The sequence below is a fragment of the Glycine max genome, chromosome 14 (genome assembly GCF_000004515.6).
Source record: "Glycine max cultivar Williams 82 chromosome 14, Glycine_max_v4.0, whole genome shotgun sequence".
Classification (NCBI taxonomy): Eukaryota; Viridiplantae; Streptophyta; class Magnoliopsida; order Fabales; family Fabaceae; genus Glycine; species Glycine max.
This window is the reverse complement of record NC_038250.2, coordinates 47557405-47584897: the sequence shown is the minus strand read 5'-3', so window position 1 is coordinate 47584897 and position 27493 is coordinate 47557405. Positions and strand designations below refer to the sequence as shown.

Sequence of the window (27493 nt, the reverse complement as noted above, 5' to 3'; positions counted from 1 at the left end):
TGTCCTATTTTCGTTCTCCACTTGCTCTCTTCCATACTCTTCACTAAAAATTATAGTTTAATTTTTTTTTCAAAATAATTTTAAAAACAAAAAACTATAAACACAATTATGCACACCAATTTTCTCATATAATTAAAATCAAGGGATTAGTTAAATTGTGAAACTTCAAGAGAATTTATATTTAAGAAATTAGACGATCAGTAAGTTATTTTACAAGAATTCAATTCTATATCACAAATGAATTGTTGTAATTAAATTGATGTATCAATTAACCAGTTGTTGATATATCTATTTTCTTTTTCATACCAAAGAAATGGTTGGTTGAGTGACACTAATGTTCATGAAAAAAAATTTGTGAATATGCCAATAGAATCTCAAAGGAGATTAATTAAAATCTCGTAGACAACTAAAATACTCTTTTACAATTATATGTACGAAAAAAATTAAATAGATATTGATTACTCGTACATCACTACTTGATGACATCTTAACTCATTTGAGAAAGCTCTCGAGTAATTGAAACAAATCCTTTATTTTGTTTAATTGCATTGCTCTTTTTCTTTACTTTTCTTTTATTGCATGACTTTATTATTGAATTTAAAATTATCTTCAATCTTATAATAGCATCTAAATAATTTAATTCAATATATACTGAAAGTAATTCTTATGAAAAAAAAAAAACAATTTTCCACTTTCATCATATCACGTTTTTTGAAACAGTAACAATTGTTGTAACCGTAACAACAATCCTTAAAATGACATTACATGCTTTACAATTAATTCCTTACAATAACTCTCTAGTAAAATTGAAATTGAACTTAACAACAAAACAATTTTTGAAGGAACAAGAAAACAACTTAACAGATCATGCTCACAAAAGAACTACCGGTACCCCACTTTTGGGGTGTATATGTAACACACAAAAACTCAATTCATATATTTATTTGTTGTGTCTCTTCTAATTTGGCCTCCTACATTGCTTCCTTATCTGCCCATTTGACCCAGTTAAGGGTTTGATGTTTCCCATCTTAATCATTGCAGTGACGAAGTCAGCCTCAAAGACCCTTTGATTGTTGCTGTAAGTTCTCACTAGTGAATCTGTGGATCCTCCATTGAAGAGCTCTTGATCAGAACGAAGGAGACCCTTTTTGTTGATGAGGTTCTTGAAGTATTCGTTATCGAAATGGTTAGGAGTTTTGAAGTCTAGTGGTGCTACATTGTTGTCCTTTGGTGTTCCACTGCTACCCTTTGGACAGTTCTTTTGCCTTGCCTTGGCAAATAAACTGTCAATGTTGTTTTCATTGTATATGCGATCTCTATAACTGACACACCTTGCCTTTCCAATTGTGTGTGCTCCTGAAATCTCAAAGAAAATATCAAATAAACAGGGGTGGTCTAAATAATAACACTTGTGACATGTAAAGTGTTTAACAACAAGTCAACAACTAGAAAGCCTTATCTCACATTGGGTGAGGTTGGTTATATAGATTACAACCTTATTTGACATGATTAAAAATCAAAATTTCAAAAATATTATTTAGCCTAAGATTTCAATAATTAAAATCAGCTGCAATGTAAATAAAGTTTTTAACATGACAAAAAAAATTTGAAACATGAAGATATAGTTGAATAGTTCTTTTGTATATATTCATGGTGTTATATATAGAATTGATGCACTAATGAAATTGATAATTAATTCATACTTTTACATTTGAATTTCACCACATATACAATTTACTTGTCAAATAGTAAGTACGTTCCTTAATCCAGTGTATAAATTGAATATGCAGTTAACATAAATAAATATAATATACAAATAATGAAAGACTCTTGAGGCAGAATAATGCTAACTGAAAATGATATGTAAATGGATGGTGTTATTCTTTTTTGGCTGTGGAAACAATTAATACCGTATATATCTTTTTCAAGTTAGTTAAACATGCTTTTCCTTTAACTTGACTCTTCTCTGTTTAGAAGTCAAATGGCTTTTAGCCTAGAGAAAGAGCATGGCATGCATTTACGTGGTAATTTAAATGTCACATCCAGGTCCACATATATATCCACTACAAGTAATTATTAAGTAAAGAGATAGTGAGATATTGTATTATATAATAAAATTTCTTTTATTATCACAATACTCATCTATTATTTCATTTCTTATTTTTCTCACTTCTTCTCTTATCTCAGTCTTATGGAAATACTGTATAAATAAACAAATTAAATTTCTTTGGATGGAAAGCCATACGTTTGTATAAATTAAATATAAAGTCATCTTGAAAATATACCAAACTAGAAAAAAGAGAAAAGTAAATGTACCTGATAATGCAACCATGTCCTTGGTAGAGAGCCCTTGATCATCAAATCTTTGGATAAGGCTGCTGAGGGAAGAATTCGGTCCTGGAAGCACACCACTGTTTGCAAGGTTGAAAAAGCCAGTCGTGGAATCCCTTCTACCAAGTTTAACCTTCCAATTTGGCCCTCCAAGCTGCATATCATGAAATTTTATAAACCATACAAATTGATAAATAAGTATTCAACAACCCTATACATCTATATATAATATATGTGTGTGGAGTAATGATATACTCTATCAAAGGCATATAACCATACATAAGTTGTCAAAATTAAAAGTTACTTATAGAGCATGTTTGGTTTCACATTTTTTGACATCCATCAAGCAGCTACACAGTGTAGCTAGCCTCCACGTCTTTCTTGCGAATGACTTGGTTTTTCACGTTTTGAACGCACAACCAAACTTCTACTTGGTATTTGTATAAATACTTAAAAATGTTAAATATATATTTTTTTATAAAATCTTAATTAATTAAATATGATCTTATAGTCTATATTGGTTTTGAACTCACAATTGCAACAGAGTCACGAGCAGCAATGGTAACGATATCAGCACATGACACCACTCCAGGGCATAGTGCCTCCACCTTAGACTTGATGGCATCAATGACTTCATAACCTCTCAAAGAGTTCTTGTTGGGAAGTGCAATCTTCTCCGAGGAAGGGCCATCAAGTAACACTGATCCATCACAACCCTGTTTCCAATTAATTAAGCAGCAATACACAATTAGCAATAATTAGTTGTAATTAATTTATAGAACAGTGACTAACTTTATCGAAATTGGATTGGTAGGTGAAAGTTTACTTTAGAAGGAAGCACTTCTAAGCCAAAAAAAAAATGCATATGTTTAATGAACACCATAGTTGAATATATTAAGTGTTGGCATGAATGTAGGTAGGATGTTAATTAAAATAGGCTTAACATAACTCATCCCTGCTGGGATGGGTTGGACTAGAGATTGGATTAAGAATTTCAACCCTACACAATTAATATAGGTTGCGGGTCGAACTTGGCTGCCAAAATTATTTTATGGAAATATATATGAAATATGAGGAAACATAATGTCATAATTATAAAAAGTTTTATCTTACTAGATTATCTTAGCACAAATGATATTTAAAAACTATAATCGTGTTTTAAATGAATGTAAAACAAAGCAATAAAATAACATAGAATTTATATGTTTAATAAAATAATATTTAACTAAACTCATCAAAATAATTAACTAAAAAAAGTTTAATCTGATAAGTCAACTAAAGTCAGGACTCATTGAGTTGGCCAATAATTGAGTTAGACGAATTATGCAAGTTAAATGATTGAATTAAATAACTCAACCCAACTCATTTTAAAGTATTAAATAAAATAAATTTACAGTTGATTGAATCTATTTTGACATTCTTACTTCTTTGTGGATAGTATTTTATTATCGATTATCTTTTACTTCTTGATGGAAATATATTATTCTACAACCTACATGGAATGTTTTAATTGGAGTACGTGTTTTCTGTTTTAATTTTTAAAGAAAACAAAAAATAAGAGTAAAAATACGTTTGTTTAAAATTTTAAAAATAAATTTAAAATTGAAAAAAACATATAAACGTTTTTATTTTTTTCTAAAGAAATGAAAACATGGTAATATGTTAGAGTCTTTTTTTTCGCTGTTTTATAAATCTTGAAAATTTTAGAAAGAAGTTATTTTCAAAAAATAAAAACAAAAAATAAACATTCAACCCAAGTGTGACCATAATTTGCATCATCTAATGTGCATTGTGATAAATTAATTTACTGTGCAAAGGAAATTAATTGAAAAGAAAAATAGATGTATAAATTATTTATGAAAGATTGTACTCATGTAAAACACTTTATTCTAGTTATAAATAAATAGAATTTATATTGAGATTGTACTCATGTACTCCAATAATTTTAGAAATTTTGATACGGTTAGCTTTTTAATCAATTAAAGTTATTTTTAATCATATTTTTTAATTTAAAAATAATAATAATAACTAATTTAAAAATAAAAAATTATTAATAAAAAATAATATATAATTTGATTGATTAAAAAATTAACAGTATTATTCACGCCACCTTAAAAACTCTATTATGTTATCTTGCATGATGACTCAACTTCGACTAAAAATATTTAAATATACTAATTTATTCTATTAGAGATTCGGACCTATGGCCGGAAAAACCAAAACCCTGTGTTTTAAAAAAAAGTGGTGTACGTAATTAACCATAAAAACATTTGGATATATCTTCATATTCAGACCTTTTCTTTGTATTTTGTCTCTTAATATTTCTTTTTTATAACATATAATAATTTTGGTTTTTCATCATCTGATAATTTATTATTTTAATTAAAAAATATATATTTTAAGATATTTTTTAAAAAATAATTTCAAAAAGTCTACTTCTAAGATTATTTTTTAAAAAAATCATTTTATAATCCTTAATTTTTAATTTTTCTTTTTAAAATAAGATATTATAAGACAGTTTTTTAAAAAATTGTATTAGAAAATTTATTTTTTAAGATGATTTTTACGCAAAACATCCTTAAAATAATCTATTTTTTTTAAAGAAAATAATTTCTAATTAAAAAGATTCTTAAAAAAACTATTTTAGAAATTGTAACTTTTAAAAAGGTTTGTGAACTATGGTGAAAAGTTAAAAAAATTTCACAATAATGACTACAACTACAATTAAAAACCGTTAATTATTAAAAATCCTTAAAAACAGTCATAAAATGTTATTTTTTCAATAATGAGAACAACATTTTCACTTCATTTTTTTTATGCTTCAAACGTGTCATTATTGGTGATGTCACATCATCGAATAAGACTTGTTGAAAGCGATTAAACTTGGAAAGAAAGAAAAATACGTATAAATGACCGGTAGCAACTAAAAAGAACATAGTATTGCATTATTAAATACTTGTATTTTAGCAATTACGATTATCCACACACAACCCATTACGTTCCTAATGAATGAATAAATGAACGATTTGAAATCTTTGAAAAAAAATTTGTTGACAATCATATGAATTTATAGGTTTTGTTTGATTGATGCTAAAAGTAGTTAGGTATTATTACCCTTGATAGCTGACAAAATAAAAGTATTACCCTTGATAAACCATAGAATAACATATAGTATTATAGTATATATAACTAAAGAAAAATAAAAACTAAACATAGATGAAGAGTAATTTACATTGACAAAGCAGTCATGAAAGAAGAGGCGAACGATAGATGCTCCCTGGCGAGGTTCTTTAGCCAAAGCAGATTGAAGAACGGATTTTACGGCATAGAAAACCTTGGGACATTTACTATCATAGAAGTTCTCAGAGAGTTGAGCTGAAGAACTTCCTATAAGCAAAAGAGTAGTGAACAAAGCTAAAGCAAATATGGATGTTGAAGATGAAGAAGAAAGTGCCATTTTGATTTGCTAAGTAGAGCTTATGAGAAGATGGGTGATCTTATAGACTATGCAAGGAAAATACTACAATATATATAGGAGAGGATGTGTGAGATGGCAACTCATTAACGCTCACCTAATCATCAAGAACTTGACAAATTAGTGCATGACACATATAACGTTTATCTATGTCTGGAAATGTGGATTGAATTGACCGGTTGAAAATGAAAAGTATGAAATTATTGTATAAGGTGGTAACTTTTTTTAAATTAGGAAAACACAAGGTTCTGGTGAAATGAACTTGGTCGAATCATTAGCTATGCATTTGTCATTATTATTAGTGAAAAAATAGGGTTCTTATTTGTTTGGCTGTTGTTGTTAAAGAATATATGCCGAGGTTGACTATTCAAAAGTTGCAAAAGCCCATGCTATTTGTTTATTATTATATCATATAATTATATAATAAAGAGAAATGCTACTTGTATAAGTATTGCACTAGATGCTATTATTATTATCGAATAAATTATTTAATGGAAAGTGATGAAAAAAAAAGTCGAATCTTAATAACCAGCCAAGATCTATAATATCTCATGTTGGCAAGTTGACAATGAAGATGCATGCAGGCTTTTCAGGCAACAGAGCCCAGAGAGATAACAAGTCATCAACTTACCCAATCAAAATTGCCTGCATTTATAATAATAAAAAATATATACTTTTATACAAGTATTATTATTTGGGCTGGATCATTATCAATCATCATCATTATTTAATATTGAAAACACTATAGAAACCAGTGTGGTGGAGCTTCAATCAAAATTTGAAGGCCACGGCTGCACCAGTTCTTAGAAAAGATGATGGAAACTTCGATGCTTGTTTGCTAGCTTCAGTACTAGCTAATACCACTACACCAGCATCAAGACCGGGTATTGTGTGGTTCTAATTAATCCCACGAACATCACCACCGAGTTACATATATTAATATTTAGTACAGTACTATATATGTTACCATTATCGATCACTTGCATTCGGCTACAGATTATTACTACATATTACACATGCAGGAAAACAGACATTCTATATATTTCAATATTTTTAAAACAAGTGAAAGACGTATTATATATACTTTTCAATCGAATTTACACATTCATAGCTAGAAATGAGATAAAACAATAGCGTAAAGTATACGCTGTTATAAAATTATTACATCAATCACAATATGAATATTTTTGTCTTTTTCATACTACTTTCTTTTGCGGGTATCGATTCTTATGTAGGATTCTCATACATGTTTCCTACAAGAAAAATACCCTAATCATTGTGCAAAAAATTAATACGAATGTTTTAGTTTGAAGTTGTCACATACAAAAAGTCTCGTTACTAATGATCAAAGCCATCTGTAAAATCTTTTTATTTTTATTTTTAATAAAAATATATTATGACTACCAATCTATGATTATTGGCTGTCACTGCTTTGCACAATATATACAACACGAAAATTACTGAAAATTGACTGTCACGAGCATACGAACTCCACTCACTATATATTAATTTGATCTTCAGTAATTTGATGTTGTCGAAAATAATCTGTCAATATACATAAACTTTCTTCTAGTGAACTATTTATTAATTTGACAGTGTCGCAATCAGAAACTTGACTAGTCGATCTATGATATCCACAAAGCTTAGATAAAAAAACATGAAGATGAAGTTGCCAACCAACATTTATTTTGAGAAAATGTTAAAAAAAACTCTTAAAATAAAATGATCTTTAAAATCAAATAGAGTTAGAGAGTTAATTGCCGCAGTGCATGTGGCAGCATGCACGTGCTAGTCTATGGGAAGACCAAAACAAAATAAAAGAAACTCTTGTTCTGTGTTTTGGAATACGCATGCACCCTTATAGCAGATACCAAATTTTCATCTTCTTCTTCTTCTTCTTCTTCTTTTTTTTTACATGACATACAGCAAATATGTTTTCCTAATCATGCCTGTTTGAGTGTTTGTTGGTGTCTCTATTTCTTTACTTTACTTTTCTTCGCCCTTTGTCGGCATGTATTCATTTTTTATTCTTCGTTTTATTTTAAGACTTTTCTTCATTCTACTACTGTCGTCTGATGTTACTAATCATGTTCTCTTGTTTCTTTCCCTAAACAATACACAGTAACACGTGTCTAATCTCCATTTCCTTGTAAAGAAATGCTATTTGATCAGTCTTTTTAAGAGTGCACAATTGGAATAAAACGTTAAGTCGTGAAGAAAAATTAGACAAGAAAAGAAAGAGAATAATGTGGGGAATCAAACATGAATTTACAATTTTTATTCCAATTTTGTTACATCCAGTAAATTACTAAACTGAGTCAAATTGCGAAATAAAAATTGTAAATTCATGTTTAATTTCTCGCATTATTCTTTTTGGGTTTTGCTTATTGATGTCCTAAAACACTAATTAATTAATGAATTAATAAATTAATGTGTCAAAAAAATCAATAAATAGAAATTTTTTAAGTTAAAATTGTATTAGAAGTCATGGTGCAATGCACATTACACTTTCTAATAAGAAAAAGTTTTACTTTTGGTTTCTTAGCAAATGCTTAAGGGTATTTGATAGCATTTTTTTTTATCTTCTAATACAATTTTAAGTAACAAAAAAAAGACACAATTTATTACAAAGTTTCGCATTATAAGTAAAAAAAAAAAAAAAAAGACTCACCTAGTATTAATTTTATGATTTCTAAATCATTTGTTTTTGGGATGAGTATAAAAGAGACAAATTTTTCTAAACCACGTGATTGATCAAAGGGCTTACAAAAGTACTGGAGAGGCATAACAATGCAGGAAATCAGGATCCGGATTCGATGATAAATAGTAACTAATAAAGGTAGTGCAGATTTTTCATTACCGTTTCTCAATTCTCTCTTTAATCTTTCTCTTTTCTGTGGCGTGAGAGAATTTCGAGTGAGAAAAGTTCTCCCAAAATCTATAGTCAATATTAATTTGAGTCGATATCTGAACGATTATAATACTTTTTAAAATTTTTTTCAAGCTCTTTTATATTAAAATAACAGTGGATAGAATTAAAAAAAAAACAAGATTATATATATTCTACAGTTTTTATGCTCCCAAAAACCAATACCGTGAAGTTGTTGCCTTGTTTATATTGGTATTTTTCCTACTTTAATAACATTTGTTAACTATCCTAATCATATTTATTGTTCCTGTTTAAGAATAATTTTGGCATGCAATTTCAGTCAACTAAATGCAATACGAATATGATAGCTTTTCTTGACTTTAAGAGATAGCAGTCACCACTCTATCTTTCTAATATTTAGCAAGAGACAATTTAATTTAATTTGCATATAATAGTACATGCAGGTCTTCACACATGTAATTGCACTTACATATAATTTCTTAAATTGGTTCTTATATGTAAGAGCTGAGCAACAAGCTAACATTATATTAATTATTGCTCTATCATTGATTATCGTGCTTAACACAAACATAATTTGATAGTACAACGTCTCTTTGAATTTCCTGTGGATGCCACTGTGCTAAACAGAACAAAACATGGAATTAAGGAAAATAAAGAAAGCTATGGCTGCCAAAGTTACGACTTAGTACTTGTTTAAGAATATAATAATGCTAAAACTCACATGGGATTTGAGAAGGACAAGTTAGTAAAGTTGAAGTAGAATAGTATGTTAATGTCACCAACCAATGATGGCGTGCTAGGCTTGCAATTTGCAAAGACTATTGTTGCACACTTGCATTGCATAGAGCGAAAATCACAAGGAACATGCACATAAAACCAATGGTGCCGTTAACGTACGTGGGTGGAGAAAAGGAACCAAATAAGAGGCAAGTAAATAAAAGATGAAAAAAGCTAATTCGGTATACTTAGGGTATTAATTAAGATAATTAGAAGAAATATTTTTATTTAAATAAAAATATTATATTATTCATTTTTTAACATTTTTATATAATATTTTATTTTTTTAACTTTTTAAATCAATATCTTAAATACACTAGTTATCAAGATGCATAAAATATACAGGAAAAAAGAATGATGATAACACACGAATACTAGTGATGGCTGTGTATATGGGACGTATGTAAAAGATTTGAAAAGGGTCAGAAACATCTTCATTCAAGACAATAATTAACTTCTTTACCAATAGAGGCTGCTCCAATCACATACCAACATTTGCTTTTCTTGATAAATGCCCCTCAAACTTGAACTTCAATCAATAAAGCAAAGCTGGCATACCTCGAACATGGAATTAACTTAATTATAATTCCATAAAGCAATCATTCGTTTTATTGTTTGTCTGCGATGAATATGTTTGACACACTTCACGTTTTAACAAATTACACTTTAGTAGTTTGAATGTGAGAGAAACAATAGAAAATGCAATTTTGCATCGACATTAGGAATATTAATTATTTGCATCTACCACGAAGGCATATTAACATTGAAATTTATATAATTTCTTTTGCAGTTAATAATTGTCGTAAGTTCTTGAGTCAAATTTCAATAATTTTGTTTAATATGCAAGCAAGTATAATAACATATATGACTAAAATTTGTGATAATTATTATTATTTATAAACTATCATTCTTACCTTGCTCTTAAAGTCTAAGCTTTTAAAATTCGTCATATTCAATCGTTGCATGCCAGAGGGATACGTATACTTTCATTCAAGCTCACCAAAAGTGAGAAGGGTGTGGAAGAGAAGCAATTTGGTTGCTATCACTTCGTTATACTAGTCCCTTTCGGATTTTGAAAACTTAAACACATATTACTTGTTTATGCACTTAATTCAAATACCAATATGACAAATTAGTTAATGAGTTGTGCTAGTGATATCTGCTATTTCTAATGCATCATTTTCGTTTCTTTTACGGGCAAAAGAAATAAGTCATTTTCATTTTTCTCAATTTGTTGGAAAAAGGAAGAAAAAACAAATAGAATGTCTATATCTCCATAATTGGTGTACATGATATTCTTCACTATATAATATTAATTAAAAATTGATTTGAACAAATTTTCTGAACAATTCCAATAAAGCAGGTACATAAGGTTGACGACTTCCACTCAACCAAGTACCAACTCTTATACTACTATCTTTTATTAAAATTGCATAGATGTTTGAGCCAAGGCTGCTGAAAAATCAAAGCCGAGCTACAGTTTTAGACCTAGGTTAGGAATTAGGATAACTATGAATTCAAAATGAAGACCTTAGACATTCATGTTTGAACTTGGAAGGGTGGAATACTTGTTAATTTAGCATGTATCAATCCTATCAAGCTAAGGTTGTCTTATTGGATTAATATTTGGATAGAAGTGTGGGGATGGATGCAATTCCTTAAACCCCTAAACCCTTTATACGTGGATAGATATTTATTGAATTTGAATAAAAGTTGGTTCTACTAATAATTAATTACAAATATTTTTTAATATAAGCTTTGGCATGCACTATTATCACTATAGGATCTCGACATCCCATGATTCCAACGACGTTGGTACCTCAAAATCCTATCAATCATCTACAGCACAACATGTGTATCAGGTGCCTACTGAATTTGGTGTTGGTGCGTGTTTGCAGTTGGATTTGTGAGGGAATACACTTATCGATTTCTATCATATGGAAGGAGAATCTATTAAGATATTTTTACTAGGTATTTAGGAGTTGGGTCTGGTAAATAGTTAGTGACAGTTAGTAACCTTGGTTGATAATAGGGTGGTATACCTGTATGTAAACGGGTTGTGGTACCCTAGGTACCTCATTAATATAAATTTTTTGCCCATAAAAAAATATTTGTGCAGCACAACAATATTTATTTAAAAAGATAAAGGAGCAAGATAACATGAGGAAACTAGACTAAAACTCATGAAAAAAACATCAACAAAACCGAAAGAAAGACAACCCATTATTGATATATTAAAAAAACACTAAATTTATAGCTTTATCATCTTTTCTGCACAATCCTCTGGTAGATGCTAACCCACAACTGAATTCAATTGCCAAAATGTTGTTTCTGCCTGGATTATTGTTTTCAAACTGAAGAGGTTATAAATTTCGTTTTAGTTTAATCAACCATATTATTTAAGTTGTGGTTTAAGAGATATAAAATGAGTTAAATGATTAAGGAAGAATGATAGAAGAAAGGAAGAAAAAGGTCACGGTTTAATTTTTTTACTCATAAAATTAACATTTTAACAAATAATATTTGATGATAAAAGAAAAAAAAAAGAAAATTAAGCTGTGATTTGTCAAATCAGGTTTTATTGTTTTCAGTTGATCCTATAAGCTAAACCAGCATGTTAGTAAGTGTTCTCTACGCAGTAAATGGGTGGCAGTACTGCTTCACAAATAGCCATAGGAAATGAAGAGACCAAGGGTACCCTTTTGCCCATCAGAGAGGGTATTCCTTTTTTCTCACCTCCTTAACCCAACTTGTTGGCACACAGCTCTTACATGACAAACTTACTCATGAGAAACAAACACATACTTGTTCCGGATTGAGATTATCTCTAGTTTTCAAAAAGCCATTCACTCAACGATGAAAAATGTTTTATTCTATACCCAAAAATAATTGTAAACACCACTAAATAAATATGAATAGAGTTAGTTTCATAGTTACATATGATAAGGAGGATCAAATGTGAGTTATTTCCAAATTACAGAAACTAAAAAAAATCACTTTTAAATTTGAGCTACCAAAGGTAAACTTAACCCAAATTTCAGGGATCAAAGTGATATTTAAGTCAAAAGAAAATGTTAAAACAACATTCACTTAATATTTCATTGTCAAATTTGCAGGGTAAGTAGTTGGGGCTTCTTAACTTTACAAAGTGAAGTTAGAACTGAATGAATGAAAAAGGGTACATGGCAATGGACGCAGAGCCAAAAGGTCTAGAAGCTTCCTTGCAACATTTGATTGATCTTCACCACCACAAATCTCTTGTCCTTGCCCACCACACAGGTCTTTTCCCCCCTTCTCCACCTTCCTTCAAAATCCTATTTTGTTTTGCTAACACCAACTTTCTTCATCTGGGTATGCAGACAAAGCCAAGAAGGACGCAATAAGGAAAGCCGAGCGTGTTTCTGATTTGCTGGTTGAAGCAGTGAATGGTGGGGTCCAAGATTCTTTCATCAACCAGAAGCGAATTGAGCTTGAAATTCGAACTCTGGCTGCCACCATCACCAGGTTCATGAAGCAAACCGATCAATGGCTCGCTGCCACTCATGCCCTCAACACTGCTCTCAAGGTACTGCTATTCACTTGTTATCATTCATCGTTTTTATTTCGATCAATATGCTGCATTTACAATATTCTGAGATGCATACTTTATAATTTAGTTTACTTCCTTGCTTTTTTATTGCAATGTATTTGTTATTATTGTGTTGTGCATCGGGCATGAGTCTGGGTAATTTGTATGGATTAGAAAGGACACGTAAGAAAGCAACAACCTTGATTATGATTGTTGGAGTGTTGCTATTGTGATGTTAAGGATGGTTCTGTTCTGATTAAAACTAGGATAGCAAATGCGCATTACTCCATTTGCTGATGAACCCTTAACCTAGGGTGGTGTGTTTGTTGACGCATGCCGTCTACCCTGCTTGAGTGCATAGACTATGGCTGAAGTCAGTTTTCAAGACAGAATTTTATTTGTATATGGTTGTTGTGGTTGTTGTTGTTGCCTGACTGCGGATCAGGGTACGAGTTAAAGGGTGTGAGTGTGATTGACATGGCTGCATTTGAATTTATTGGGCAAGGTTTTAAATTACTTGTGTAGTTGTAATTTTGTCATGATCCTTGTTATTGTGAAAAATTGCATACATCTATGGCTAATGGCCACAAGTGTTATCATAAGACTACAAAAAGCTTGGCATTTTGGCTGCAGTTGTGGTTTTGGGTTGTAATTAGAGACCTTGTTATTGGGTTTGTAATTGGGCTGATAATTAAATTTTAGTAAACCTAGACTGTGACGTTTCTTCTTACCTGATGTTCATTGTGCTTTAGATTGATGGCACTGTCTTTTAGTTTCTCTTTTGGCACTTTTTGGCTTATGAAAAGCTTTAGAGGTTTGGTTCTTTGGACGGGGATATCCCTGTAATTGAGGTTTAATTCTGGAAATAAGGCATTAATCTGGTTACAGAGTAACCATGGAATAAACGGTTTAGTACTTAGAATCCTTTATTTTAAGAGACTCCTTGTTCACAGTCATATGATCAAGTATAAAGATGGAATTGGAGGAGAGGACTTATGCCTACTTTCTTATTAAATTTGGCTTATATTATAATAATGCATACTGTATATTGTATATTTTCTTTGGAGTGCAATGGTAATCGTCAAAGGCATGCCATCTAGAGGTGATCTGTGCATAATTTATTATTTAATTATTTACTGTTATAAAATTTGGTTATTAACTCATTGTAAACATTCATCTGAACTCAGGAAATTGGAGACTTTGAGAACTGGATGAAGATCATGGAATTTGATTGTAAAAGTATCACCACAGCTATACAGAATATTCACCAAGACTCCAAGAGTGATATTACAGCAAGTTTTCATGCATGTCACAATAAAAAAACTTCGTACCCCATTGCCCAGAGGCTCTTCGCTATGCGAAGGTATGGGGGAGGGATATTGTACACAGCCTTACCCTTGCATATGCAAAGAGGCTGTTTCCGGATTCGAACCCATGACCAACAAGTCACCAAAGCACAACTTTATCCATGCATATCACAATGAAATATAAATTTCTAATCCCTTTTCATTCATTTTTCTATTCTACGCATAATATCGAATATCATGTATTAGTCATTTGACTTTGTTTTCAGTGAAGTAACCAGCTTGAAGAAGCAAGAATTGATTATTACCCTTATTCTGAATAAGTTATGTTTTCTACTTTTTATTCAATTTAATTTTTTTTCCCTGTAAACACTATAAAATTTTCAAAACTAGAAAGGATTAAAAGAAAAAAACAAAAAAAAACAGGATGCTTTGCCTTATGCTCTTATCTCAAGAGTCTGGTGTATCTGGAAGATACAGCACAAATGCAGAATTTTTAGCAACAAGTATCTTCCTATGCCATTTTTATGGAATGGGCAACCTAGCTTTTTTGTGGCATTTTGCCTTATTTTTTTCAAATTTTATCCATGGAATTTCTAAGTCATACTTGCAAAGGATTTGAGTTATTATTTGCACTCACCCAGTCCCCCTTACTGAATTCTGTACATAATGTATTACATAACCTGGTTATATAACTACAACTATATCATATACAATGCATTTGATGAACTAAACTTGTAAACAAAAATCGAAGTCCCCAACATTTTAGAACATACAAATATGAAGACAATCAATGAAACAGAATCACCATGCAAATAATTTAACCAGAGACAAAATGATTTGCAGAATAGAACAGATAACTGAACACATAAATCATAAGTGATAAAACAGTTTGCAGATAACACTTATAACATAACAGATTTGCAGAAAATGATTTGAATTTGTGGTTGAGTGCCTGGGTTCAAAAGTTACTATGCAATGCATTTCTGGGTTTGCATAAAAATTGGTTATATGTTGAATTGCTGGATACAAATGTGCTGCTTTCTTGAGTCATAGCTTGCTGGGTCAAGAATTTGTTGCAGCTATGAGCAGAAACAGTGTAGGTGTTTCATCTGCATTTTGTGTTTTTAGTTGCAGAACAGTGCTTTGAAGGGGACAACCAAAGCATGGTTGTTTTGGACAATTTGGGATCAGGTATGTATTAAAAGAACAGGCTAATTAACTCAGTTGTGGCTCAAAATTCTGTAAGTGTGAAATAGCTTAACCGAGTTTACTCAATTCTACTGAGAGATGCATTTGAGAGTGAGCCAACTCTATTTTTCTACATAGAATCCTAAACTTGTTGATTTTATGGCAATGTGTATTAGACAGTGATTGTTATGTAGGAGAAAGATTGAGATGACCAAGTATGATTTTCAAGAAAAATGAGTTGAAACTCTCCACCCAAGGTCAATTTCGTGCTTAGAAGAATATCTATGTGGTTTATGTAGAATGATGAGTGGCATCAGAAGTTGATGTACTTATTTTCCTTCATTCGATTTCGGTATCTGTCACTTAAAAAAAGGTTTACATCTCATCTGTGATTATGATTTGATACAGCAAGTATCTCTAAGTGATAAACATTATTATAACGATGACAACTTCCCTATATAGTCTCATTCGAAAATCTCTGGTAAATTGAGTTAAAAAAAAATCAGGTAAATGGTGTTGGTTAAATCAACCCAAAAGGGCTCCAACTAACACTTGTTGTAAGTTGACCCAAATCTCCCCGTCATGTGGCTAGAATCACCTTATTAAACTTGGGGGATTTCTTCATGCATTCAACTTTTTTTCAATACGCCCAACAATAAGAGGAAAAAATAAAAAATATACTTACATTCAATCCATACGAATTCATAAGAGGATTACATATTTTACCAATCCATAATAAAAATTTATATATGTAAAAAAATAAATTATTAAATCAAAATTAATTGTAATAAAATTTATTAAGTAAACTTATGTGTGTATTAAATATATATTAAAAATTGTAGTGTCATATATATCAAGATTAATTATTTTTTAACATAATTGATTTGTTAGCTCAATTGGTTAAAGTGACGTACTAGTAACTTGAAAGTCACAAGTTTGAGACTTATATATGTCATTAATTTGAAATTATTTTGTAAAACATATTTTTAACAATTCGTATGACTCTATGAATTATAGATTGACCTTATAGAATAAAAGATAAAGTTAAAATTTTTTAAAATTTGTTGGGTGTAGGAAGAATAATCCTTAAACTTGATGAGCCAAAATAAAATGACCATTAAGTGAGAACTAGATGGTGATCATGTATCAACATTATTTGGCAAGAAGACCATGTATATAATCTAATGTGATATATGCTTTTGCTGATCATGAGCAAGAGAGTTTGGCTTGTCTACTTCCTTACAATTTTCTCTTTGTTTTAGAGTCTAGTAAGATGAAATAGGGTCCCACCTTGTTTAGGTTTGAAAACATGAGGCTGAATATGTTTTTTTTTTTAAAAAAAAATATTAATGAGGAAATCAGTATTCTCAAGGAAAAGATGGGAGTGATATATTGGAAGCATAGTCTTGACTCTTGATGAGGTTCTTAGTGTTAGGGGGCAGAGGCTAAGACTTAGTATGAAATTTTGCTTAGGAAGAAACAAATGAAACACACAAAAAATGAGGCTAAGGATGAGCTTAATCAAAATGTTGGAGCTTGAGTAAGTTGGTGTCCATAGGGATATTGAGATCATCGCTTCCGACTTGTCTGCCGATATGCCCAGTAAACCTTTGATTGAGAGGAAGAAATTTCTAATAGGGTTGGCTGATTGGAAAAAAACTTTTTGAGAGGAAGAAATTTATATGTTTCTTTTAGCTTAGGAATAGAGAGACTATTGTTGGTTTGGCAATAGGTTGTTCTTAATTCATTAAAAGAAAAAGATTCTAAGTGATTTTGTTTCTTAGCCATCACTATTTTATGGGTCTTGCTTTGGCAGCTGCTCTCTTGTCTGTGCATGCATGCCTCTTGGTGGTGGGAAAGAATAATAAGATGCTTTTTGTCCCTTTTCTCTATGCCACCCTCTCTTATAATTTATAAAGGGTCCCACGTGCATATCAAATAGATAATGATGGGGATGCTAACCTTTTTTTTATAGTATTATTGTTACTATTTAAAAACTATTTTTTTAGAGATAAGAAAATGGTCGCCTTGATTTTATTTATTTGATAAAAAGATTTAGTTTTTATAGAACTCAATGATGTTGTCGGTTGAATAATTTAACGAATTCCATTGACTGTAATAAGGCTCCTTGTCGTTGTTGTTGTAATTTATAACCTTTCAGTCTTTTCAGAATGAAGAAATCAAATGCTTGTCCAACAACTTTTGGGAATATTAGCTGTTCTGTTAACAATTTGTTGATGAAAAATAATATATGTACTGTAAACTGACGAGTTGGGATTATTTAGTAATGCTAACCTAATATTTTTACTTGTCACCTAAGTTGGTGCTTCTAATTGCAGCAAAACTTGTCTATAGTAGCGAAGATGATTGAATCCTGTGATGACGGGATTAAATTGATGACATAGTCATTAATGGGCCACCAAGCATGACTTTGATTCAAAGATTAATTTCAATTCACCCTATGTTTTTTTTTCACTAAAACTCAACTTAAATTTTTATGCTAAATCTTTTATTATTAGATTGATCTTGATAGATTAAATAGAAGTTGCTGTATCTTTTTTAATGGATCCAACATATTTTTTTAAGACTAATCTATATGTAATTTCTTGATTTTAGACCAAGCCATATTTCAGTGATGTTCTCCTTATATGGTTTTCTTAAGTTACATTAATTAGCTTCGATTCTTTGATTCGAGGCTAAATGATTATGTATTCTTTTGATTTTAGGTTGAGTTATATACATCTTAGATCTATAATTCTAAATCGATTAATCACCAAATAATTTTATTTGTTAAATATGACTATATACCTATACCGTATTATTGCATGTGTTACATTGATTTGTAACAGTATTAATAGCTACTACGTCTACGTAATAAAGTTCCCAAAGTATTTTAATAACCTTTTAACTTAATTTTGATACATCTTCAGACAATTAGAAATAATCTTATCACAACTTTTTAGTGGTTATTACAAAAATTAACAATCTTTTATATATATATATACTTGAATTATATATATATACTAAAAACTATTGTATATTGTAAATAAATTTTAATTAAATTAATAAAAAAAATTATGTAGATTGATACAAAGAAGAAAAGAACGGTTTTTGTTATGGATGCCAGCTGCTGTTTTGCAATATAAAAATGTACTTTATAAATGTTAAAGGTGATGGCCGTCTACTGTATTTGAAGCAATTGGTTTTGATCGATGTTGAAGACAATTGGCTATGTACTTCCTCCTTTCTCTATTTGATGCACTAGTAATAATTAACTTATATTCAACTTTCCAGCCAACTTTAATTTGGTCAAAGGTATCACATATAGTTAACTAAAATATAATGTTGTTAATGTAAATTATTAAACCAATGAACAATAATGAGGCTGGATGGCTTGTGGGTACCTTGTACCTTCACTTTATATAAGTCCTTTCTTTTGTTAGCAATGTTTTGTAACACCCAAACATATAACAAGATGGCTTCTTTTCATATCCAATATTCATTCCTTGTGCTTGTGCTTGCTATGGTGATCACATTGATGAACCCTACCAATGCAACCCTCTCTCCCCATTTCTATGATAAAGTTTGCCCTCAGGCATTGCCAGTTATAAAGTCAGTGGTTCAACGAGCAATTATCCGTGAGCGACGCATCGGAGCATCTCTTCTGCGCTTGCATTTCCATGATTGTTTCGTAAATGTAAGTTACTACTATTAAACACTCTCAATTAATGTGCTATATGGAACAAGAAAAATATCTTAGCTTTTAACCAGTTAACATGTGCTAGCTAGTTTCATAAAGGGTTTTTTTAAATAAAAAAAAAAATGTAAATTTAGTCTCTTTTATGTTTTTAATGTTAACGCAGGAACATAACTCATATTTTTTTTTAAAAAAAATTAAGGACAACATTTATTAATGTAAAAATATAAGAAACTTGATCACATTTAACTAAAAGTACAGGGATTAAAAACATTTTTGTCCTTTTATAAATTATTATTGTGCCTCACTATAACTATTTTTTAATGATATATATAGATGCAATATTCATTCGATTGTATAGAATATGAAATTTCTCACTCTAAGAGCATCTAAATTTTTCCATTAAGCTGTTGTATATGAATGCCTATGTTACTGTTAACAAAAATGCTTAAGTGTGCATATATGGCATGTTTAAATTTGTGTAGTATCACCATTTAGACACAACAAAGAATCATTACAGTTTTGTTTCCAATATAAACCTCTCGGAATATGAAAATGAAAAATCAAATTAGCTATTAGTTTTTGGTCCATTCGTGTAAAACCATGGCTGGAAAAAAAGTAAATGAAGCTCAGAGGTAAACTTTAAAGTTTAATGACTATTTATAAAAATATTTATATTATCAATCAATTACAAATAATTATTATAAAAATATATAAAATTATCATATATGATATTTTATAATTAGATAATTAATAATATAAATTATTTTATACTATTAACACATATTTTTTCGTAATTTTAATTTGTGTCCCGAAACCCTCTTATTTAGAGCTAATTTATAAATGTTTTTTTTCTATTGTAATTTTTTAGCACTCTAATTTTAACATTAATTTTATATTTCTCTTTTTTTATCATCATATCACTACTTTATGATCTTTATAGTTTATCTTTTCCCTTTTAAAATATATACATCACTCAAAGGGTCTGAAATAAATTCTTTTAAAATTTTCTTAACTTGATTACATGCATAGTTGATAGGAACTTCATAACAAGTTTACGTACCAATCTATTTTTATATTTTACTTTTCTTTTTGCAATTATTGCTCCTATAACCACTTTTTATCCTATCTTATCATCCACGTACAGTAACAGTGGGCCAGCAAGCAATAATCAATTGAACTTATTATTATATATGCTAGACAAACTGACAAAAATCATGCTACTATGATATGAAATAATGAAACTATATACAAATTTTAAATTGTTTGGAAAACGATGCACACCTAACTCATGGCTGCTAGCTTTCATTAATTTTTCAAATAAAAACAGTAGCTTATTGTAATTACAATTTCAAGACAAATTTCAATCTTCTTTGATGTTCAATGCTTTATCTTGTTTTTGTGAGCTGTAAAAGGTTTATAACAGGGTAAAATTGGTCACATAAAAAAATTGTCCAAAGAAAACCAAGACAATATTAATTAATTCACCATGTCACTTCTACTATATATAGTAATGGTACCATAATTTAATTTAATTACGTACTGAAATATAATATGAATGCATTCGAAATTACAGGGGTGTGATGGATCAATATTGCTAGATGACACCCGAAACTTCACTGGCGAGAAGACTGCATTGCCAAATCTTAATTCAGTCAGAGGTTTTTCTGTGGTTGATGAAATCAAAGCTGCGGTGGACAAAGCCTGCAAACGCCATGTGGTCTCATGTGCAGATATCTTGGCCATTGCAGCCCGTGATTCTATAGCCATAGTAAGTACTTACTAACAAACTTTTCATTCTCATATCTAACACTATTAGAAAATGTCATTACTAACAGAAAAGATTAATTAATAAGCTTGCTCTCATGAGTCATATATATGGTTATAATATTTTATCGATCTGACAGAAACTATTAGTTCGATCTGCCATTGCGAGAGCCCTCAGAAAATATTATAGTGAAGACCAAACTTTAACACCTAAAGAGATAGAAAGAGAAGATAAATAAATGCAAGTAGTATAGATAACATGATGTAATAGAAAAATATTTATTAAAAACAAAAAAGAGAAAAGAAATCAAATGTAATTTTATCAACGGATTAATACTCTTGCTTTTGCATTTATTTTGTGTTGAATCGTTAGATTTACCTCGGAATGTGTGCCAAAGCAAAAGAAAAAAACAAACACACCCTAAGTATACCCAAGCATCACTATATTTTATTAAACAATAATTATTAAGGTATCCTATCAATACTCAGATGGTAAAATGGGTCAAGAATCAAGATATATAGAAGGGCTGAGCCAAATCTACTTGATAAAATTTTGAGTTTGAGTTAGTCTGAATGGGATCTAATTTGCAAAAAACTAGCAAAAGAACAAAAAGTCATACTTGACTCATCTCATTTTAAAAATCCAAATTAAATATGAACTTTTTTTTTGGTCCGGCCTATGGTAACTTGTAACATGTATCGAGTCGGATAACTCGTTTTGTTACATGTAAAAATAGTGTAAATCTATACTTAAACTTTAATTTCCACTCAACAAAATCAATTTCAACTTAAACAAGTCTAGACTAACAACTATTTTTTATTGTGATAGTAGTAATATTGAAAGTTTTTGAAAATGTAATGACATAACATGCTTCTTTCACTGTTAATAGTATGGGGGTCCACACTACTGGTACCAAGTATTGTTGGGCAGAAGAGATGCAAGAACTGCAAGCAAAGCTGCTGCAAACTCCAATCTTCCTCCTCCAACATTCAGCTTCTCACAGCTTGTTTCCAACTTCAAATCTCACGGCTTAAACGTGAGGGACCTTGTGGCCCTCTCTGGAGGCCACACCATAGGGTTTGCAAGGTGCACCACCTTCAGAAACAGAATCTACAACGTAAGCAACAACATAATAGACCCCACGTTTGCAGCATCTGTGAGGAAGACATGTCCGAAAAGCGGAGGAGACAACAACTTGCATCCACTTGATGCTACACCCACAAGAGTTGACACCACATACTACACGGATTTGCTGCACAAAAAGGGTCTTCTCCATTCTGATCAAGAGCTGTTCAAGGGAAAAGGCACAGAAAGTGACAAATTGGTGCAACTATATAGTAGAATCCCTTTGGCTTTTGCTAGAGATTTTAAAGCTTCAATGATCAAGATGGGGAACATGAAGCCTCTCACTGGGAGGCAGGGAGAAATCAGATGCAATTGCAGAAGGGTCAACTAGTTGGATTGCAAGGTCTGGATTACAATAATGGCATATACAGTGGAAAGAATAAGAAACTGTATTGTTTTATAAGGTTAGTCATGTCAGTTTTTATTTTTGCTATAAAAAAGTTTAAGTGGGTTGGATTCGGAAACTTATCAAGACTCAATGAGTTTAAGTGAGTTGGATTCCGAAAAAGTTTAAGCCGTTGGGTTGAGATGCTGAGTTTCTATGTTAAGATTCAATTGTATTTTTATGTTGTATGTGTTGGTTTCAATCCAAAAGGAATTACTCTTTTCAAGTACTAAGCAACTTCATATGTATCGTGAATTGAACTCAAATGGTTATTACATCGTTAACTTCTAAGCCCAATGTTATGCATGCAAACCAATACTACTTCTTACTTATTTGTTTAAAAGTACTAGACAAATATTGGTATATAAATACTCGAAGGCGAATAAAATAGGACATAAATCTTTTGAAATACTCAAAAAAATACAATAATTTGTGCCTTTTGGATGCAAATAATCAGTACTTAAAAATTTATGGTCATGTTCAATCCATGCACAGATAATTTCTTGTCAGCTTAGTTAGTATGCACAAAATATTAAATGAATAGAATGGAGTAATAATTAATACTCTAAATTTTAAACTATCCAATGGAAAGCCTACACTTGTTAAGTTTGCATATAAAATTTATAATCACGTGAATTGTATCAGAGCAACAATTACAAAAGAACAATTTCACGTTCCTGTTTATTTTATCAGTAACATACTAACATGCCTGTCGTCATCGCAACCAAGACACCAATTTGGAATTTATGCCAAATGCAGATTAAAAATATATATATTAGCTAGCAACAAGATAGTTAAGCAAATTTAATTCTGATAGTATATAGTTGGTAGTATACTCCTTCCTTGGACAATAATTAACATCCAACTATTAAGAAGAGTCTGATACAAAAAACCACTTTAGATTTTCATTTGGGACCATTTGCTAATGAAGCAACTCTCCAATTTAGCATTTTCCTTCATAATAATAAAGAAGTAGTTATGCAATTGCACTCTATTCTTGGCAATTACGTATTTCCTGCGTCTCCATAGTTGCTTCCTGCATCCGTCAGGAAAGGTTATTTTTCAATGTATTTTACATTTCAAATTAAGTGTTTCGAAAGCTTAAAAAGATGCCTGAAGCAATTGCCTCTATTCCTTGGAGAGAAAAACTCCCTTTTTGCCTTTAGCATTTCTGTTCAGCAGTTATGTATTTGAAGCCTAATATGACAACCACAAGGCCCAATTCCAATTAAATCAAGTTTAGAAATATCTCCTTTAGGTTTCCATAAAACCTCGCATGAATCAACTCTATATGTCAAGCTTCTTAACTAATGTTTTAATTAGACTAGTAAACTTATAAGCTTCGAGTGCTGCTTGTTTCAACTAATTAATTAACCAATAATTCAACTGTTAGTATGTCAAATCTAATGATTGAAAAACCTCGTCAACTCTCATCATCCAATTATTCTGCATAAATAAATATAAAATATATATCAGACTTGGCTAGCTCAGGTAGTCATCAGGTTAATTCCATATTTTTATCATCGTGTCAAACAATTAATTAATTTCCAATGCCTGCAAGTAGCAAAATGAAACAAGTGTGATGTAACATGATGCGTAGGGTACAAGTCAGAACCCAATCACAAAAATTTCCAACTATGATAAACTAAGAACCCATAGCAAAAGTTCAGAACAGGAGCATTACATATGACATATATCACTTCTTTTATAGTAGTAGTATTTTATTAAATACCATGAATCTGAAATGTCCACGTGCAGGGCTGTGATGGATCAGTGCTGCTAGATGACACACCTTCCTTCTCGGGGGAGAAGACTGCACTTCCAAATCTAAATTCAATTAGAGGATTTGAGGTGGTTAATGAAATCAAAGCAGCAGTTGACAAAGCATGCAATCGTCCTGTAATATCATGTGCAGATATCTTAGCTGTAGCAGCTCGAGACTCAGTAGCCATAGTGAGTGCCATACAAATTAAATTCTCCTCGTACAACAAATTATCGTATGATCTAAAACTAGCACGTGTCTATGATATTTTATACATTCAATCTCTATATAGCATGTAATCAAAATTTTCAATCCTAAATTAAAAAACTCAATTATATATCACATAAAAATTAGTTGAGATTATGTGAACACATGATAGTCTCAAATCATATAACAACGTTTTGTTCTTGAACATATTGATACTCTTTGATTAAAAAAAAAACTCTCAACACACTATTGAACACTCTATTTTGATATGCTATTTTATTGTGTATACAAATTTCAAGTTGAATGTGTTAAAAAGAGTGTGTTAAATATTATTATAGGACTCTTGTAAATTGTGTGCCTCACGCACAGTAAAAAGGGAAAAGTAACAAATTATGCATAATGTATGTATCTATTAACAGTTGGGGGGTCCATAATATTGGTACCAAGTGTTACTTGGCAGAAGAGATGCAAGATATGCAAGCAAGGATGCTGCAAATGCCAGTCTCCCTCCCCCATTCTTCAACTTCCCACAGCTTCTTGCTAGTTTCCAATCTCATGGCCTGGTCCTCTCTGGTGGCCATACCATTGGACTAGCAAAGTGCATTACCTTCAGGGACAGGATCTTCAATGACACCAACATAGACCCCAACTTCGCAGCCACTTTGCGCCATTTTTGCGGTGGAGACACTAATCTATCACCATTTGATGCCTCCTCTCCTTCACAATTTGACACCACATACTACAAGGCTTTATTGCACAAAAAGGGTCTCCTCCATTCTGATCAAGAGCTATTCAAGGTTGATGGTGGTGAAAGTGATAGATTGGTGCAGCTATACACCTATGACCCTTATGCTTTTGCAAGAGATTTTGGTGTTTCCATGATTAAGATGGGTAACTTGAAGCCTCTTACTGGCTATGAGGGAGAGATCAGGTGTACAATTGCAGAAAAGTCAACTACTAGCACTGCATGTCATGAATATTGATTGAGCAACTGTTTAATATAAAGTCATGTGCCAATTTTTATAATCCTTATCTTAAAATACTGTTTATTGATTGTGGCAATAAGACTCTTGGTTCAAAAATATGAACCTCGTTGCTATTACTATTACTATTTTCATTTGTTTCGTTGTGAGACCAATTGGCTCTTGCCTTTGAAGTGTTTATATCAAAATGTATTTGTTTCGGTTGTAATCACAATCAAAAAGTGATATTGGATGGTTTACATGAAAGTGTTTATATTACTTAAAATTTTACATGTGCATGCATGGTTATAAAAATGTAACGTATCAGTAACGCATCAAGACCTATTTGTTTGAGTAAAAAACAACATCATGCAATTTAACTGATGTGAATGTTATTTCATTCAAGAGTTGAAAGAAAAAAATGCATGTATGAAGTGAAGGCCAGCGAACTAGGCAATTTCTTCCATACCATGGATTATATTTATTTGATATTTCTAAACTATGTGATAACACGTTGCTGCCTACTCCCATCATAATGGGACATGTTTATTGTCAAGATCAAGTAGTTCAAAGATACATACATATTTATATAATTCCTTCTTACTTTTTTCAATTGGGGTAAAACATGATTCTTATATTTCTTGACACAGTCATCTCAAAAAGTTATATATTCATGACAGATTTTACACAAGCACACTTCTCACCTACTTTCTTGCGTAGAGCAGAATTATGTATGGGATGATCGGGCAACAACCCCAAAACGTTAAGAAATTAAAATGTCATATCATATATATATTAATTACTTTACAAAGCATGATAAACCCTTTATATTAATTAAATTCCCCTATATAGTATCGCCCTGCCCTTAACCATCAAATTACACGTGTAGTAACCACTGGTGCAAGTAAAATTGAACTCGGATCTATTTTAAGTATAGAGCTTTGCAAATAAAAATAATATGATTAAAAAGAAAAATTTTAATAAAAATGGTCAATCAAATTCTTTTGGCACAACTAATTTTAATTTATGAAAAAATTATTTTTTTATTATTTTTTTTCTCCTATATATAAGTACTTGTAGAGAAATTTATTCAAACAAACCTATGATTAATTGTTTGAATAGTTATTATTATGACTAATTGTTTGAATAGTTATTATCTGACATATCAACTGCTGAATGGGTCATTATCATGATAACTAAGGTAGGTTTTCTCTGCCCCCCACCACCCTACCTTTTGAAGTGTAACCTTAAAAAGAACAAACGGTTGTACTGCAAATTAAGTACCTAAGACAATGAAACCAAAATTCATTTTAATTAAACTTAGATCCACAAAAATTACAGATTCATTAAAGTTGACTATATTAAAGATGTTAAAATTCGATCTGAAAATTAAAAAAAAAATTGAAACATTTATGAATTGAAAAAAAAATTGTTTTTGAAAATAAGATGATCTATGTCAGAAATTTAGGAGCAAACTCCTTCACTTGCTTTTCTTTTTGCTAAATGGTTAACGTGCTATTATATTAGCTTCATATCGTGCAATGAGCTTTAGAAAACGTGTCATCCATCAATTATTACTTATTTATGTATTACTCGCCTGCAATAGACATTTGGCTAATAATTTTCAGAAGCTGATTTAGTTGATTCATAGAAATTTCATAAGGCCATACCTGAATGGTTCAAATTTAATGAACAAAGCATAAGGAATATATATTCCTTCGCTATTAAAGGACAAAGCACGCGTTTTGCTGCACTGTTCAATAATTGGAATGTCTTACTTGGTGCTTAACACTATACTCTTTTGATTTTTTCCCATTTCGTTGACTCAATTGGCCATGGCACTTAGGAAGCTTCATTTATAAAGTAGTCATACCTCTGAAATTGGAAAATATGATAGCCAACTCTGCATGCAGCTGCACGCATTGCAGTTCAATTTTGAAGTCTGCAATTCTTTTAATTGACTATGTTTTTTTTTTACAGAGCAAAATTCTTTGATGGTGGAGATTGGTTGCAATTTTTTTCAACGGATGATGATCGGGATCTGGCTAAAG

The 27493-nt window shown here is 30.8% G+C and overlaps 3 protein-coding genes and 1 pseudogene across 5 annotated transcripts; 3 read left to right on the top strand and 1 right to left on the bottom strand.

The window, feature by feature from the left end:
- Positions 1–684: 684 nt before the first annotated feature.
- Positions 685–6097, bottom strand: LOC100812415 (peroxidase 4). 2 transcript variants are annotated; one of them, XM_003544874.5, is made up of 4 exons: positions 5564–6097; positions 2865–3047; positions 2317–2485; positions 685–1356 (listed from the first exon to the last, which is right to left on the bottom strand). In XM_003544874.5, the coding sequence occupies exons 1-4, from the start codon at positions 5786–5788 to the stop codon at positions 959–961; spliced, it is 975 nt and encodes a 324-aa protein (XP_003544922.2). In that variant the 5' UTR covers positions 5789–6097; the 3' UTR covers positions 685–958. The 2 variants fall into 2 exon arrangements, with proteins under 2 accessions (XP_003544922.2, XP_040864779.1); XM_041008845.1 differs by lacking the exon at positions 5564–6097 and adding an exon at positions 3158–3341.
- A 5859-nt stretch (positions 6098–11956) lies between these two features.
- On the top strand, positions 11957–14639 carry LOC100811869 (biogenesis of lysosome-related organelles complex 1 subunit 1-like). 2 transcript variants are annotated; one of them, XM_041008844.1, is made up of 4 exons: positions 11957–12492; positions 12590–12752; positions 12833–13038; positions 14229–14639. In XM_041008844.1, exons 2-4 carry the CDS (start codon positions 12638–12640, stop codon positions 14523–14525), a joined length of 618 nt encoding a protein of 205 aa, XP_040864778.1. In that variant the 5' UTR covers positions 11957–12492; positions 12590–12637; the 3' UTR covers positions 14526–14639. The 2 variants fall into 2 exon arrangements, with proteins under 2 accessions (XP_040864778.1, XP_003544921.2); XM_003544873.5 differs by lacking the exon at positions 11957–12492 and having other exon boundaries at positions 12544–12752.
- Positions 14640–18988: 4349 nt separating this feature from the next.
- LOC100811170 (peroxidase 4-like) lies at positions 18989–22802 on the top strand. The gene is made up of 3 exons (NM_001254186.2): positions 18989–19233; positions 20810–21004; positions 21891–22802. The coding sequence occupies exons 1-3, from the start codon at positions 19012–19014 to the stop codon at positions 22455–22457; spliced, it is 984 nt and encodes a 327-aa protein (NP_001241115.1). The 5' UTR covers positions 18989–19011; the 3' UTR covers positions 22458–22802.
- A 1301-nt stretch (positions 22803–24103) lies between these two features.
- On the top strand, positions 24104–25691 carry LOC102669565 (cationic peroxidase 1-like; annotated as a pseudogene).
- The last annotated feature ends 1802 nt before the right edge of the window (positions 25692–27493 follow it).